Raw genomic sequence first — 16,851 nt, forward strand, 5'->3', positions numbered from 1 at the left:
TTTCTCTTGGAAGCATTAAAAAAAATTGCAGCATGAAATGGAGCAGCACAAACCATTTGGAGAATACATTTAGAGCAGGTGTACAGGGCAGCTTCAGACAGCCAGAATATGGCAAAGCTATCAACATGTGGGTAGACAGGACATCTCTACTAAAACTCCTGGCAATATAGTGGGCATTGGAGGGCAGCACCTGGAAGCCTGGCACATGGACCAGAAGGAGAGTATATTTGGATGGGGCAGGGTAGCCTTCCAGCCAAGGGCAGCTGCAGGCACATGGCCAGGATAGAACCTGAACAGGGGCCTGAAATCTGCATACTTCAGCAGGATCTGGGCATGGGGGATGACTGCTTTTTCAGACCTACCAAAAGTATTGCAGAGGTCATGGGAAGTCATGAGCATGTGGCAGGACACACCTCTGGAAGTGCCCTATTATTGGATATCAGGGGACAGGCTTAATGTAGACACTGTGCCATGGACTCTGTACTATTACTTGACTTCCTTATGCTCCATACTGAATTAAAATCTCAATTTTACTGTTTTTTGGAAGGGTTATGAATCCCACTTAATAAGTAGAGAAAATAAAGCATTAACTTGCTCAAGCCAGTTGTAAGAAAAGCTGAAACAGAGCCATGGACAGAACTCAGATTACTTGCACCCCAAGTAGTTGCTTTTAACATGGGGTTCACCATCTTCCCAAGCAGGAATGAAACTGTAGTAGGAAAACAGTTCCTTGTTTCTGTGGAAAGGATGCTGTGCATAGGATGCTGTAAATACTCTGCAAGAATGATGTTAACAGATGTGTGATACTCATCTGCAGAATTCAGAACCTGAAGTCAGAGGCAAAGTGTTCATCTACTAGCAAAACAATGAGGAATTTTTGAAGTCAGATTTATTTTATTCCTTTTGTGCTGAAATATCCTTTGGCCATCCAGTATCTACTGGCATTAAGAAGGAAACAGATTCTATCTGTGGAACTTTGTCTCACACTGTGAAGTGTGTCAGTACCATTACCCAATATAAAAATCTGGACTTATTGAGCTGAAGTGTTTTCTCATATAAAACAATTGGTTCCACTGAAGTAATCAAGTCTTGTAGGGACTTACTCTTGTAAAACTTGTGTTATGGCATTCAGAGGAAATGAAGGCAGTTCTGTAACTGCAAAAAGGAACTTAATTGGTTTTTTTGAGAGCAGCTACTTACTCTTTTGCAATTTCATTGGAGAATATTTGGTGAAGTGCAAGTATGCAGTAAAGGAGGAGCAACAGTAACTGAGACATCTCTGAAGTCAGTCTACAAAGGAATTTCAGGTGAACCATTCTCTGAAAGAAGCAGCTTTTTTAGCACTTGAGAAAGTAAGCAGACCAACCCAAGTGCACACTGTAGACAAGAGCAGACCTGAACACAGTGCTAGTTGAGCACTAATGGTTCAAATACTGCCCTGGTAATGATTGATAAGAGCATCTCAGCAGATGGGGAAGGAGCAGAGCATGAGCATACAAGGAGACCAGTGCAGCCCCAGTTGCAGAGCCAAAGGAACCACGATGCAGAAAGTCAGAGGAGGAACTGGGGTGGGAGGACAAAAAAGGATGGTTTCTGACTGCACAAATAAAGAGCCAGTTCAGTCTGCACCTGTTCTTTCCAACACAAGGAATGGGAAGATTGGAGTGGGAATGGTGAGAGATAAGGAGTGCCTGCAGAATTCAGAGGAAGGGGAATCCTATGCTGGAGCAGCTGAAGGGAGATAACAGCCAAAGACTTTAGGTGATGCCTGAACAGTTGAACCAAGAGGTCTTGGGCAGACATAGACATTTTTCAGACTTCCACAAGAGACACTCAGCATATGTATCTCACACTTCCAAGTGGAAAGCAGAGAAAATAGATGAGGATGTGGTTGGCTAATCAATTAGCCTGACAGGGGATTAGATGTGAGCCCAGAGGGATGTTTCTTCTCTCTGAGGGCTTATAGGACTGGAGGGTTGAGTTCTTATCAGCAGGATACAGCATCTTGTGTCTGCTTCAAACTTGATTTATAGTTGAGTATTAAAGGAAATGTCCATATCCCTCTACTGCATTATAAGTTCTTAGGCTTGCTTTTCAGAAGGAATCAGCTTATAAAGGTATCATGTTTCTTAACATCTCAGGCCTGCCTTCTTTGCTGTTGATGCTTTTTGATTTGACCAGGATTGCTTTCCTGAGTCTTTGCATTCTCCACTAGCAGAAGTCTGAAGACATTGGACAGAGCCTGGTCTGTTATTTATTTCTCTTGCCACCTGTAAGGTTGCCACTTGAAGCAGTGTTTTATCTGGTATGAAAATGGGTCCAGTAGATGTGGGACTGAAAGTTTGAGCTCCTTTCAAATAGACCTAGCATTCACTGAGAACTGTATTTTTAACATCTTCAGAAGTTCTCACTAATATCACTGCAGTGGTTTGCATGATGGAAATGCAACTGATGGACACATGTCCAGCTTGCTGGCTTTGCTCTCCTAACAGTGTTTCCTGGCAGATTTGATTTTTGTACTGCTTCTTAAGGGAAGTGCTGCTGGACTTAGCTCACTATTTTCAAGGGATCTGGGTTATAGATAGATTGTTTGGTATTATCCCTAAAGAGAGAGAGGGACTATCAAAATGACTGTCAACATATCCTTGTTTTGTTCTAGTACTTAGATTTTGGTATTCCTTGAACTCAAAAGAGCAGCCTATGTCAGTAAATTGCTCTTTACTCTTTGTTACCTAATAGATTTTGCTAATTTGCTGCATATTTCTGGTATGTGTGGAATATTTCTTGTTGGAAGAGTATCTGGAATTCTTCTGAACGTTCAAATTTTCTCAAGCATTTCTTACATCTCCCCTGACTTTTTTCTATTGAATCTTCAATGTCGCTTCATAATGACAAAGTTGCAATAAGTGTTAGGAGTCCTGGCTATCTTTTAATCAGCTTCTTTCTTCATCTGAGCTGTTGGAGTTGACCTTTTTGGTTATTTCATGACAGTTGGCTTGTTGTTTTTTGGGGGGTTTTTTAGAGAAAAATGTCTAAAATTCGTGTGAAATTATCATTATTCATGGATGAATTGGTGACATTTGTATATGTGTACCATTGAACCATGGCAAGCTGAGAATCTTTCTTGTTAAAGTACCACATTAGTTCCAGGAACTCCTGAAGAATTCCTAAGCTTCCATCTCAGTCATACTCAAATCTTGGCTTGACTTTAAAATATTCTCATTCTATATCTACACACTAACAGCTGTGGTGAGAAACACATCACTGGGATTTGCAGTGTCTGCCAACTTCTTGACAGCCTTTTGTAATTTTCATTCTCTCCTAGGCAGTGTCCAGGATACAGTCATAGGTAAGGTACATTTAGAGAAATGAGGCATGGGCAGAGGTGCTTGCATGTCTAGTATAAGACTTTTAGGTGCTCTCAATAGAGAATAATGTGATCTTCATTATTTTGACTTATATTTACTTAGGATAAATCTACTTACCTGCTCACCAGAGGACTGAAATATTTGGATTGCATTCCACTATTTCAGTGTGATATTTTTTTTTTCTTCAAAGGTTCATGTAGTACCTGAAGAAATTCTCATTGTATTTCATGCAATCCAAAGACAATGAGAAGTCCAGAAGACTCTTTAGCAATGTTGTAACAAAAAATAGTTAACAGAAGGACAAAAAAAGTATGACTTGATCATTATAGTTCAGCCACCCAACCTAAGATTTAGTACAGAGGCAATTTGGGAAGTATGCAGAGCTAACGTGCATGTCCATTTTTGTCACTTTGCATGGCCATTTCAGATTTCAGAGAACTGTGAGCTGCTTGATGTGAATGTGTGGATGCTCTTCAGTTCCTTTGCAGCATGCAGAGAATATTTGCATGTGAAAAGCTGTTTTTAATGCTAAAAACCCTGAAGGTGAATGAATTATTTTTACTGGGAAAGCAGGGAAGAAGAAACCAAGTGTACTGTCAATAGTGTTTGCTATGTGCCAACTGATAAGAAAGCTCATTGTATGCCATATGCCAACCAACTGGAAACTAAATACGTGCCATATGCCAAGCAGTTGGAAACTTTGCTCAGTTTTGATGTGGCTATTCTGAAGTAAATGTGCATGAAACAACATATGGTTTTTGTCAGCCAAATGTGTGACAGTGCCGTTTCCAGACTGTACCATTCAAGTGTGTTATTAAAACTAATATTTGTATTTTTTTTTCATTGAAGTGTTCCTCATCAGGTGAAAAAACAACTCTTCCAGAACCCAAAGAAAATTCAACCAAAAGCCACAATCACCCTCATTTTTGTTTTTGCTTTTTTTTTTTTTTTTTTTTTTTAATCTGTTCTTTCCTGGCTCTGTCTAGGCACTGAGTTGTCAATGCTCAGGTGAGATGCCCATTTTCTGTTGGTCCGTTCAAATCCTTGTGCAAGTCCAACACTGCAGCTGTGGAAGTTTGTACAGAACCAGTGGGCTGGCTCCAGACAGCAAGTGAGGGGCTTGCCAGGCCACTCTCACGTGCAGTGCTGTCGTCACACACCATCCATCAGTCTGTTGCTCCCAATGTTCATAAGCATGCCCTGGGCTTGCCTTTTATTCTCTTTCCAGAAGGCACTTTTGATGCTTTCACCCTGAGAGGGGTGAACCTGAGATGGCTCTGTTGTAAAGTGAATCTTTTTCTCCCGTTGTTCTCTCCACCAGTGAGTGCCAGTGAACCCGAACCAGAGACAGAGACAGAACCAGAACCAGAGCAGGAGGCTGAGGCTGAGGCCAAGCAGGGAACGGAGACACCCAAGGAAATAGAGGCTACAGAGGTGGGACCAGAGAGTGAGGTGGAGCAAGGACCAGAGAGAGAGCCAGAAGAAAGTGCAATACTCAGTGAAAAGGAGAGGCAGAATGAGGAAGTGAATGAAAAAGACAACTGTTCTGCATCCAGTATATCCTCAGCAAGCAGCACTTTAGAGAGGGAAGAGAGAGAGGACAAGTTAACCAGTGACAATGAAACTGGTAAAGTGAAGCTTTTTCAATAATGAAGGGTTTCTGGTGGAAAAAAAAATGTTAAACTAGCAGCTCTGATATTGTGTTAATTAGCTAACAAACCCTTTGCACCTCCTAAAACTTTCTTCACCATGGCCAAATCTTCTCTACTCTGCTTGGACATCCAGACTTTATTTGGGTTGCTATGTTTGAGGGACAGTAGCATCTTGATGAAATGACATTTCATTTGATTTGAGATAATTTTCTTCCCCAAAGATTAATATATTAACTACTGAATCACCATGTTGCAGAGACTTGCACCCCTAGCTCCTGGAGATTTTGTTTTTTTCTGCACATAAGTCAGTGAGACAAAGGGCTGTGCTGACATGATTTGTCACAAAGTTCCAGATACCTTTTCTCATCATCATAGTGGAAAAGGAAGAGCAGTGGGGGCTGAGAGATTTGTTCCTTCCCTTCAGTTCTTCTGTCTTGGTCAGGCTTCAGACAGCAAAGATAAATATGTAGGAGCTGCTGAAAATAGACCTGGTCTGTGGCCATCTTTAGCCCACGTGGAGGAGGTACATGAAGTACACCCAGTCTGGAAAAGACCAGTTTCATGATGCTAAGGGATTCTAGTCATGCATCACCAGGTTCCATCCTGGAAAGACCCAGCCTGGGAAACACCATAAGTACTAAGTTTCTGCCTAGAGAGATAATGATAAACAGAGTTTGTCTTTCAGCCCAGGCAGGGAGGGAATAAAAATCAGATTTTGACTTTGTTGATTACTCTTTTCCCTTTCTTATAGAGAGGTAAAGGAATGCAGTATAATTAGAGCATGTGATTCCCTGGTTTTCTTTGATTTGAGCCATGGAATGCATTGTCCTACATTTTCTGAATTCTAGATAAGAAAACAAGATGTGCTTCACAGTGTGAAATAGTCCTGCTCTATCCTGAAAGAAGAGAGATAGCTCTGAATCCCAACGATTACCCCATAGACATAAACTGTCAGATTGAATTGTTCAAGTTTAGATCTGTCACTTTTTTTCTCTGAGAAGCATTACACAAATTACATCCTAAATTTTAGAGCTAATTTCTTTTCAGTCAGCACCAAGGTTGAGTTACTTAGAATTCTATTATACTCATAAAGAATGTAGATGGATATATCTGTAGGAAAGGCTGGGGCAGGATCACAGATGAAGGGTGTTGCTACACTGTGCATAGTCCAAGGTAGTTTACGTGCTAATAAAGGAGAACAACTGCAAGTTTTTTCTCCTTATCTTGTCTGTTACCAACCTGTTACCACTCTGATTAAAGTTCCTATGTACTTTTGTTAAAAGCTAAAATCAACATCTTAAAATTGTCATACTGTCATACCAGTAGACCAAAGATTCATTTGGTAGTATGTATAGGAGGACTCATGTAGTGTGAATTGTTTGCTCTCTAGCAGCTGAGGAGTTTTGGAAAGCAAAACAAGTGCACTTTCTCCAGCAGTTCTGACATTCTGAACATGCATTTTGCAATTTTTGAGATGGCCAGTTGGTTCTGCCCAGGTGCATTGAGGGCAAAGGAATAAACTTCTTCATTAGCCATCCTGCCAAATTTGGCTTCCAACAAGTCTTGTTTCTCCAATTAAAAAAAAAAAAAAAAAAAAAAAAAAAGCTTTACCTGTGGAGAGAAGGGCAGAAGAGGGCACCAAGGTAGCCAGAGTCTTCACAGAAATTATCTTTGATCATCTTGGACAGTTGGGGGTGGAATTGGGGAAAACAAATTAGAGGTTGTATCTGGGCTAATTCTGATGAGTAGTTCTGCAAAGGGATTAAACACTGGAGGATCCCATGTGGTGAAACTGGGTGGGGGTAGATTGTGTGGGGTTTTGGTATGGATCTTGGGAGCCATCTTGAACATCTTTGAAGGAAAGGCTTGGAGTAGGGGGCAATCCTTTGCAAGGGCACAGCTGGGTAACATCTGTGGTGTGGGGAAGGAGTTGTTTAGTGGTGTTGTCTAGTGAAGCTACCTCAGAGAGAAGTCTAAGTGACTGCCTCAGGTGACAGGTACTGGTGAAAAAGCAATCCCATGGGTCAAGTCTGAGGAAAAATGAGCAGATAATGGAAGCAATCAAGCCACCTGCAGGAAAGTAGGTTGTATCCATTTCTGAAAAAAAGTTTTTCTTTTGTCTGAGGTTAAACCTCTGGGCTGATTTTAAAATGTGATTTAGAGCTGGATCTAAATAGAGACAAGAATCACTGCTGGCCATACACTTGTGCTGCAAGGCCCTACATTTTAATGCAGTGTTTTATGGGAGGGGAGACAGGGAGTTGTGGGACCCTGGATGTAGATCTCACCAAGAGGACACCTTCTCAGAGCACAGGACTAGATGTTGTGGGAAGAAAGCAGCTCTGTCAAAGAGGAAACCGTAAAAGATATTTAAACTCCTAGGTATTGGAAAAGGTGGGAGCATAAGTGAAGAAACCAAGAGAAAATGGGAATTTAAGAAAAAGGACAACCTGCAGGTATAAAAGAAAAATCTTTAAGGATCCCAAAAAAAGGCAGGCTAGTGATCGAAATAAAATGATGGAATAAAAGAAGCAGAGTTTATGAAAAACGTATAATAAAATGTGTAAGGACTATGGGGAACAGAAGGAATTCCATACAGGAAATACAGTAAGTGTGAAGAATTATCATTGTTTCATGTTTAATCACTTTATCTGATGCCCACTGGAAAAAGGAGCACCATAATTATTAGACATATTATCCACATTGGTTAGCAGTATTAAATTCAGGGAAATGGAGTCGCAGAGACACTTACATCATATATTTTTACAATTTGACCACTATAATTTGTTATTTATGGTGCTGTCTCAGACCTGGTATTTTGCATATTATTGGTGAGAAAAGCAGTAGTCAGAAAGATGAAGCTTCATTACAGTGAAATGTTAAATGATTGTGATGTGGGAAGGCCATTAGTCTTTCAACACCAACATATATCAGGGAGGTTAACAGGGGTTGATGAGCAGCATGTTCAAAATTATTTTATATGAGTTCTCGTATTATAAACAGCTTTTAAAATCTTGCTTATGCTTACACTCACTGCATTGCCCTGAGAGCTGTACCCTGGGTACACAGCCTACTTTGGAATTCCAATATTTTGTATTGTGAAGATGGCACAGGTACCCAGCCAGGGGGTTCTGAGGAACAGCTAGGGCTGAAAGCTGCCCTTCCCTAGCCAGCAGGGTGTGGGGAGGAGAAGTAAACAGCTACATGTCAACCTTGACATCAGGCAGGGAGGATCTCTTTCATATGATAATATTGTCCTGAGGTTGTTCCAGTACATGGCCAGGTGAAGAGTATGATGATAACCTGTTTTGTGTCATTGTCATGATATTTAAGCCCCATTCTAGAATACCAAAGTTTATGAGAATTTATGCACTGTATAAAATGAGCTGAGGTAGTAAGTACAAAATGAAACCTGACAGATTTCAGGAGAAACCTGAACAGTAAAATCTTGAAAGTTATATAGTCCCTCCCAAAATACATGTTATTCTCTACTCCCCTTCCTTTTCTGAGAATTACTCCCAACCCATCAAGATCAGGTCATGTATCAGCACTGTATCTTACTTCAAAATTTTCACAGTAACTGCCTGCCCAGTTTAAGAGTAGTTGTACATGCATCCTGGGAATGTTTTTGGATGGTTGAAGAGTGCTCTTGGTGCTCTGATTCCTTCCTTGACTCTTCCTGTCTCTGTGTGTGTGATTGCAGGTCCATGGTCACAGACCATTCAGGATGCTGGTGTGAATGAGCAGTGCAGCAACATCCTCAACAACAAGCGGTTCATGCTGGACATGTTGTATGCCCATAACAAAAAGCCCAAAGATGAAGAGGAGAAGGAGCTGGAGGCGAAGGAGGAAAAGAAGGAGACGGAGGAAAGCGAGGAGTCACTCACTAGCCTAGCCAGCAGGATCTCTATTCTTCAGGCCACAAAGCAGGCCAAAGATGAAAGTGTCAAAAAGATGGAGATTGGAAATCTGGACAACCAAGGCAGTGTGAAAGCCTTTGCAGAAAAGTTTAACAGTGGTGAGCTGGCTAAGGGGACAGCAGCGCCTGAAGATGAAATCAGTGAACAGGTCCCCGAGAAAGCACCAGCACAGACAAAGAAGGAATCTGATTATATCTGGGATCAGCTCATGGCTAATCCTCGAGAACTGAAAATCAAAGACATGGATTTTACAGACTTGGGGGAGGAGGATGATGTAGATGTGTTGGACATGGATATGGGTCCTGGGGACTCCCTTGCTCCCCCTCCTCCTCCTCCACCTTCTTTTCTGGGTTTGCCTCCTCCACCGCCTCCCCCCTTGTTCGGATGTCCGCCTCCACCTCCGCCCTCTGCTAATTTATTGGCTCCTCCTCCACTGTTCAGCTCTCCTCAGGGTTTAGGGTCACCCCAGGTTTCCAGGGGTCAGCCAGCATTTATAAAGAAGAAGAAAACCATCCGTCTGTTTTGGAATGAGGTACGGCCATTTGAGTGGCAGTGTAAAAACAACAAACGCTGCAGAGAATTCCTGTGGTCGAAACTGGAACCCATTAAGGTGGACACTTCCAAACTGGAGCATCTCTTTGAGTCTAAATCCAAGGAACTGCCTGTCACAAAGGTACAGCTTGTATTCAGTTTGCTATTTTTCTGCTATTGTATTGGTATTAATTCTGAATTAGATCCTGGTGATTTATGTTGTTTATATCAAACCAGTGGAAATTACTGGATGTGTTTCTAGCTTGGCCTATGACGGAAGATATTCCATGGCCTGACATGAGAGATGAGCCTAGGGTGTGCCAAGTTGCCCTCCTGTCTCAGGTCTGCCAGCTGTGGGATATCACTCCAGGTGGTGAATACCAACAAATTTTACATTAAATTGTCCATAGCAGAGTGCCCAACTAGATATTGGAATCTGAAATATTTTCTGTTGCATTCATAAAAAGGTCACAGCGTGATGATTCATATCTGACAGTGTATTTGACAGTTCTTCACTTGGTAATATTTTCCTAATCATTCTGTGGAAAGGTTAGAATATCAGACTGCATCTGCTGCAAAGAGTCTACACATGTGCTTTGTTCTGAAGGATCAAATTATCAGCTGGACTGTGTTTACAACTAAACTCTGCAGGAATGTTGGGTTTTTTATTTTATACTGGTAAACAGGCATATTTTAAATCTTTAATTTATGCAGTGTGGCAATTTTAGGATGGAAGCTGGCAAAGGAAATACCTCTGTAGCTAGGATTCCCTCTTAAATTTGTTATAAAATAAACTCACAAAGACTTGTGACATGGCTGTTTAACATTAGAATCAACAACAAAAGGAAGCTTTTTATAGCTACATTTAGAAGGAACTTGAAGTAGCATTAAAAAAGTTATTAGAACATTTGTTTTTTGTGGCTACATAAACTCTTTTTTTTCTAAGCAGCATAATTGGTATCAGGGAAACAATGTTTTTTTTCCAGTTAAAATGATGGTAAAAAATGTCCATCTCTCTTAAAATAAATGAATTGCTGGTGTGTTTTCTCTATATGCCTGTATGTCTCATAGTAACATAAAAAACAGCCAGCACCTTCAAAATTTTACTTCTCTTTATCCAGAGAAAGTTGTTATATCTATTATGTATTATAGGTATTATTGTTTGCTCTTACTTTGGGGAGTCTGGATGTCTCACAGTAAAGGTTCTCTGTGTCACTTGTCCAGTTTATTAACTCATAATTTTATAATAGCCATTCTTGATCTTCTTGACAAAGTGGAAACATTGGAATTTCTATAATCAAGCCCCCAAGTACCTAGCAAGCAACAGGTACATAAAGAGATGGGTTGTGTAGATCCTGCCATCACTGTTCTTAGCTGAATTTTTTTTGTGACACAGATCCATGCAAATCTGAAACGTATGGTGTAGCACCTGTAAAAATGTGTTCAGCTGATTGTTCATCTGGCCAGTGCTGAGATTAATTTCTCTCTCTAATTCCTTTTCTGCTGGGGAAGGAATGCTGGTGACGTTGTGGTGTGCTACTCCTCATCTTTCTCCCCGTAAATACAAATCTGCCACAGATGGTTCATAGATGGAAGGAATGAGAGCATTTTCTTAGATCCATAAAGTATTTAATTCCTTGAATTGAATGTGGAATTATAACATATTTGCCATGTCCAAAATTTAGCTTTGTGCTAAGTGCCAAAATTGTAATGGAGCTGATTCCTAATTTTTTATTCTCACATGAAATTTTGATAAAATTTTAAGTTGTTGGAATTATGACTTGTTTACTTTTCCAGTCAATCATCGTGCATGTTCCCAGACTACCCTTGGCCATTTTCCCTCCCTCACACTTGCTTCTCAAACCTGCCTGATGCTTTGGCACAACTTTTGGCTTCTGGCTGGAAGATGAGTGAGCAGGTTTCTTTGAAATTAGTGCGAGTCTGAGGAATGATTTAGGTGCTTTTCCCTTGGCGACTAATAACTGCTCTCTGCATGAGACATTGTATTTTTGGCTCTCTTTCCACCCTGTCCCATAACACAGACATAGAAGTCTCATTGTCTCACTGCAGAGAAGACAATGGGGACCGAGGAGTATGGTAGTAGAACTCTGGGCAGGCTTTTGAAACTCCTGCCTGGTTTCCATGAACACCAGCAAATCTTCCAGAGCAGGAGATGGTCCTTAGATCAAGGGAGAGTGGGAATAATTAAGCAGACCACCGAATCCGTAAAAGACTTGAGGTTTGGTACGAAGATTGCACTCAAATTAGGATAGCTCTCGATTTTTCCAGACTGCTTGGTTTATTTCCAGAGAGCACATTCCCCGTTGTGTCTAGTTTCTCCTGTCCAATGGCTGCAATCCAAAACAGGTTTATTCTATAATATCCTAAAGTCTGACTCACAGCTCAATTGGTTCAGCTGAAAAAAGAGTGCAGAGCAACAAATCAAAAATCTCTAGATTTTCATAGCAAGAGATGGAAGTAGATGCATGGAAAAGGAACAGTCCAGAAGGATGAGTGGAAAGCAAAGTCAGGGTGTATAAAGGGGGGGCTTGGCTCTATTTTGTGCTTATGCTCTCTCATACAGCTGTAACCAATTTTACTCCAGTTTCTAATCCTTCACTGTGATTTCCACAACACACAGCTATAAACAGCTACTTCCTGGCTCATGAGAAGTTTTTCATTAAACACAATAGACTGTAATAAAATAAAGTGGATGTAAAATTGTAGGATATAATACAGGATTTGGGGGGCTGGGAGAGGAGATTCTTAATTTTAGGAAAACTTATGCCACACTGAGGAACTTACACATTGATATTATTTATTGGAGCACCTTAAATTGCAGATGGTTTAATTTTCAGAATAGAGCACCCTACATTATACTATCCAGCAGAAAGATTGATAGGTATCCCCTCCAAACCAGTGCAGTTTCTTTCCTTCTCACTCCACCAAACAAAGCAGATATTTTGGCAAAGTACTTCAAAGTGGTTTTTTTCTGTGAAGAGAAGTGAAAACATGCAGACACTCCTGAATCAAATGCTATTGTTCAGCCCTTTTACCATCCACTTGGTTTTGCATGAAAGTATTATTTTGCTGATTCATGGATACCCTGTGGGATACAGTGATCCATCATGTGCCCACAGACATAAAAATTAGTAGGAGAGAAAAATGAAGGAATCTGTTTTCATGTACACATGCTTAGACACATATTCCTTTTGAAAGGATTTGTTGCAATTTCAGTAAATGCCAGGGCAAGTCATAAATGTGGACCAGAATTTCTGAAAAAGATTACATACAGATCTCCTGAAAAAAGTCAGTGGCAGCTGAACAATTCCATTTAAAATCTCTTGCATTAAACCCTTGCTAATTGAGATAGAAATAAAATAAAATTTAAGAAAAAAATAAAGAAAAAGCCATCTCAGTATTAAGGTAGATTTTTTTTCACTACTGATGCAGACTCTTGCAATTTTAAAGGCAGTTGATTATGGGTTGATGCTCATAATATAATTATTTTTTTATATGACCACTTGAAAAGTTATTTAATTTTTTCTGCTTTCCATATTAATTAAATAAAAGAGACATGTTTAAGACAATGTTCTCATCAGACTACAAATCACTTTCTGTGGGATAGTAAAAAGTTTTAAGTAATCCAGTCTGGACTACCCAGTCTTCAACTGAGGCAAGAGAATGTCACCAGTTAGATCTTGTAAAGGTCTAAATTCACTATAATTGTTAATATGTTGCAGAAGTGTTTGTTTTCCACAGATTATATTACCGGGTACGTTTGTGTTTTATCATTACTTTTGCAATTACATCTAATAATATAGTATATATAGTATTCAGAAGTTCAGGAATTACACTTCATGCTGACACATTAAAATATAAAATCAAGTGCACTAGTTCACTGTTCCCTCAAGTATTTTAAGTCACTCTATTTTAATGAATTTATAAAGCACAGATTGAAGTCACCAAATATTATAGTAGAAATTAGTAGTTGTATCTTATTTTAACAGTCAGGCACTTCCACCTGTGCAATTTCATTGCAGACAAAAAGCAATTCTTTTCCTAGTGGTAAGGTAGTAAAGTTCATAGTAGTAAAATCTTTCTATTTTATTTATTTGGAAAGGATCTCTTTGGAACTCAGACGTCATCCCAAGAATGGATTTAAAATCTCTTCAGCCCCTGTTTTTGAAAAGGATTACTCACCCCAACATTTTATGTCCCATATAGCTCTGGAAAATACCTGCATGTACTGATGCCCTGTGCAGCTCATCTGCCTTTCATGACTCATTGCTAGGGACTGTGTGCACCATAGGGATCACAGTGATCCCAGCCGTGAGCATCCTGCATCCCCCAGATGAATATGTCTCTCTTGTCAGGCTTGGGAGCCTAGAACACAGCTGAAGATTTGAGGCTTACTTACCCATACCACATGTGAGAAGCCTAAATTTAACTCCTTTCCCCTGGTCTTTTCCCTTCTGAATAAATTCTTTGGAGCTGTGTAATTCTGTGCTCCAAAGGACAAGGTAAAAAGTGGTGGTTTAAAAAAGGCTTAGTGCAGTACAAACTCAAGAGGAAGCAGTCTCTGGAGAGCCCTGTTTGGTTTTAATGTGGTCTTGGCCACTAACTATGGTCCTGAGAATGTGATTAGTGGCTCAGGAAGAAAAAATTACTGTATTAAAGGAGAAGCTGCATCTCACATCCTTCAGGTAGCTCCCCAAGAAAAAGAGGAGTCTATTACTCAAAGAAGGGAAAGTTCAGGAAGCCTTTGGGAATATTTTTAAGTTGTTAGGAAGAGATCAGTTCTGACAGAACCAATATAAAAACATTGAAAATAAATATTATCTTTGCTATCCTAAAATTTATTCTGTTTACTGCAAAATTATCGTTTCTTTTTAAGTTAAACAACCCTCTTACTACTTTCTCAGATTATACACATGTGGTATTTCCTAACTTCTGTAAACAGCACCTGCCTACAATCCCAGAAGTTGCATCATACCATATTAGTTGTTCTGGTGTGATGAAGAGACTATGCTATCACACAGTGCTGGGCATGCTGCAGGAGCCAGTGGGCAAACCTCTTCCTGGGCAAGCAAGGTTCTGAGCTATGCTGGAAAAAGCATAATAGCATATTTTTATAAAAAAAGCATATTTTTTTATAAGAAAGCATATTTTTAATGATACAGCTGCATTCCCCATTATGGGCTGTCCACAGCTGGAGGTGCTTTGATAAATCATATTTGCTAGCTTCCAATTCAAAACAGCACGTGGGCCTGGCAGTGGGGTATTTTGTGTCTCAGTGGCTGTGGTGCAGACCTGAAGAAAATGAAGGACAAAGCTCAGTACTCTAAAAAACAATCCTGGACACAGATTGAGACTTGACACTCCTGTGCTTGAAAGCATTCTTCAGCCCATCTCTGATAGGGAAAAGGAAGAAGAACCACAGAAAACATGTTTACAGTGTTCACATATATGCAGAGGGAGGAAAAAAAACCTGAGTATGAGGAGCAGAGTCCTCTCACCTTTCAGCTACCCAGCACGCCATACATAGTTACCAAAGAGACACCTTCTCACATAGAATGATAAGAGGAAGAGACATGATTAGGTGTAAAACCAAAGACCACATTCAACACTACATTATGCCATATAAGTGGATTTCAACTCACCTTGCATAGTTGATTCACATTTTGCCAGTATAAGGATGGGAAGAAAGAAATTTCTTGGGTCTACTCTAGAACAGAATTTAAAGCATATGTTGCCAGTTCTTTGTGATTTTGTTATTATTTGTACAGGAGGTAAGATCAAGGATATGGCTAGTCCCAAAACTTTGGAAAAAGCATGAGAGTTGAAATTTTTCTGCATCTATGAAGGACAGACATATAAGGAGCAGCAAGGTAGAATACCTTTCCTCTGGCAGTCAGAGGTCAGGAAACAATGTCAGTGCCTCCAAAAAGGCACCTATGTGTCCTTTGCCACTGTCTGAGGTAGATTTATAACATAGGAGAATGCTGGCAGGCAGGTGGGAACTGCTCTGTTTCCAGCTAGCCACACAAGTGAGAGAGGGTCCAGACTGGTGCATCCAACAAGGAATTGAACCCTGGAGCCCCCCATCAGTCCTGCTGCACAGCAGAGCTCTGGGCTGGCAGAGGCAATTTCAAGTGGTTTTCTCTTGCCCCAAACTTCACTTTTGAGGACTGTGTAAGACTAGCTCTGCTTTGCACAGCAGCGTTAGATCTCTGAATCCTGGCAGCTCGTGTTGATAGGATAAGGATGTGCTAGAAGAATTCAGTTTGTTTTGATGCCTGCAAATAAATTAGGTTTACATTCAGTGTCAGCTCTTGAGTGGGGGAAGTCATTAGTGAAAGGAGTGACTTTTCCTTTATAAAACAGACCAGAGGAATAATGTTATTGTTCTCTTTTTTCCCAAGAAAACTGCTGCAGATGGGAAGCGACAGGAGATCATTGTGTTGGACTCAAAGCGAAGCAATGCCATTAATATTGGCTTGACTGTGTTGCCCCCTCCCCGCACCATCAAGACTGCTATTTTGAACTTTGATGAATATGCCTTAAATAAGGAAGGAATAGAGGTAAGAAAGAACAGTCAATGTCTTCAAGTCTACATTTTCAGTACTTTTTTCCCCCATGTTGCATGTGGCACAGGCCAGACTGGTCATGGAAGAAGGAGAAGGGAGTGTATTATGTCATGTCTGAGTGTTGAAGTTTGTGAAACCAGTGCAGTGGGCTCAGAAGCAGGAAGTATCATGAGGCTGGGCATGCTCATGGATTATCTGCTTTGTTTGAATAGCAATGGTGCTAATTCCTGTCAGGTTTTTCAGAGTATTATCTGAAGCTTGTCTGAAATATTGCGAGCAGCAAAAATAGGCAGTGAGTTACTAGGGCTGATGCAACTGGTACAGGGTTTAATAAATTTCATGCCCAGTTAGCTGTTGGAGTCATTCTAGATTGTATATCTAATGGAAAACAAATACAGTGACTAGTTCTGCCCAGAATAGCATTTCTGTGTTACTGTTGTTTGAAGAAAAGCAGTTGGTATAAAGATTACAGATGATGTAATTTTTACCACTACATGTTTGACTTTGCAGATATTCTTACCAAGATCCAAGATGAGCTCTGTTTATTATTTTTTTTATCAAAACATTTTTCTTCCGTGAAGTGTAAAAGAAGCCTGTGGCTCCACTGTTTTTTTCATAATGGTCATATCCATTTCATTTTTTTTTTCAGTAAGCCTGTATCATCCAGTAAGAGCAATCTTCACAATTAAAAATCTCAACCAGTGGCTATCAGAGGTCATGTATTAATTCACAGTCATCTTTAGGTGGTTTGGTACTGTGTTTTGTGACTTCCCCCTTTCCACCTTCACTT

General features: G+C 40.2%; 1 protein-coding gene across 9 annotated transcripts in view; it reads left to right on the forward strand.

Annotated features, from left to right (window-relative positions):
• FHOD3 (formin homology 2 domain containing 3) overlaps positions 1-16,851 on the forward strand; it is a 428,715-nt gene that overhangs the window by 304,958 nt on the left and 106,906 nt on the right. For 8 of the 9 annotated variants that reach the window (XR_013773704.1, XM_079301473.1, XM_079301474.1 and 5 more), the window contains 3 exons: positions 4,690-4,995; positions 8,724-9,613; positions 15,897-16,055. Coding sequence is in view for 8 of the 9 variants with exons in the window: in XM_079301473.1 (XP_079157599.1) it covers positions 4,690-4,995; positions 8,724-9,613; positions 15,897-16,055 (1,355 nt within the window). In the remaining variant the exon portion in view is untranslated. The remainder of the gene's footprint in view (positions 1-4,689; positions 4,996-8,723; positions 9,614-15,896; positions 16,056-16,851) is intronic. The other variant, XM_079301479.1, reaches the window with a different exon arrangement.

Source organism: Erithacus rubecula (genome assembly GCF_903797595.1).
Source record: "Erithacus rubecula genome assembly, chromosome: 3".
NCBI classification, from domain to species: Eukaryota; Metazoa; Chordata; class Aves; order Passeriformes; family Muscicapidae; genus Erithacus; species Erithacus rubecula.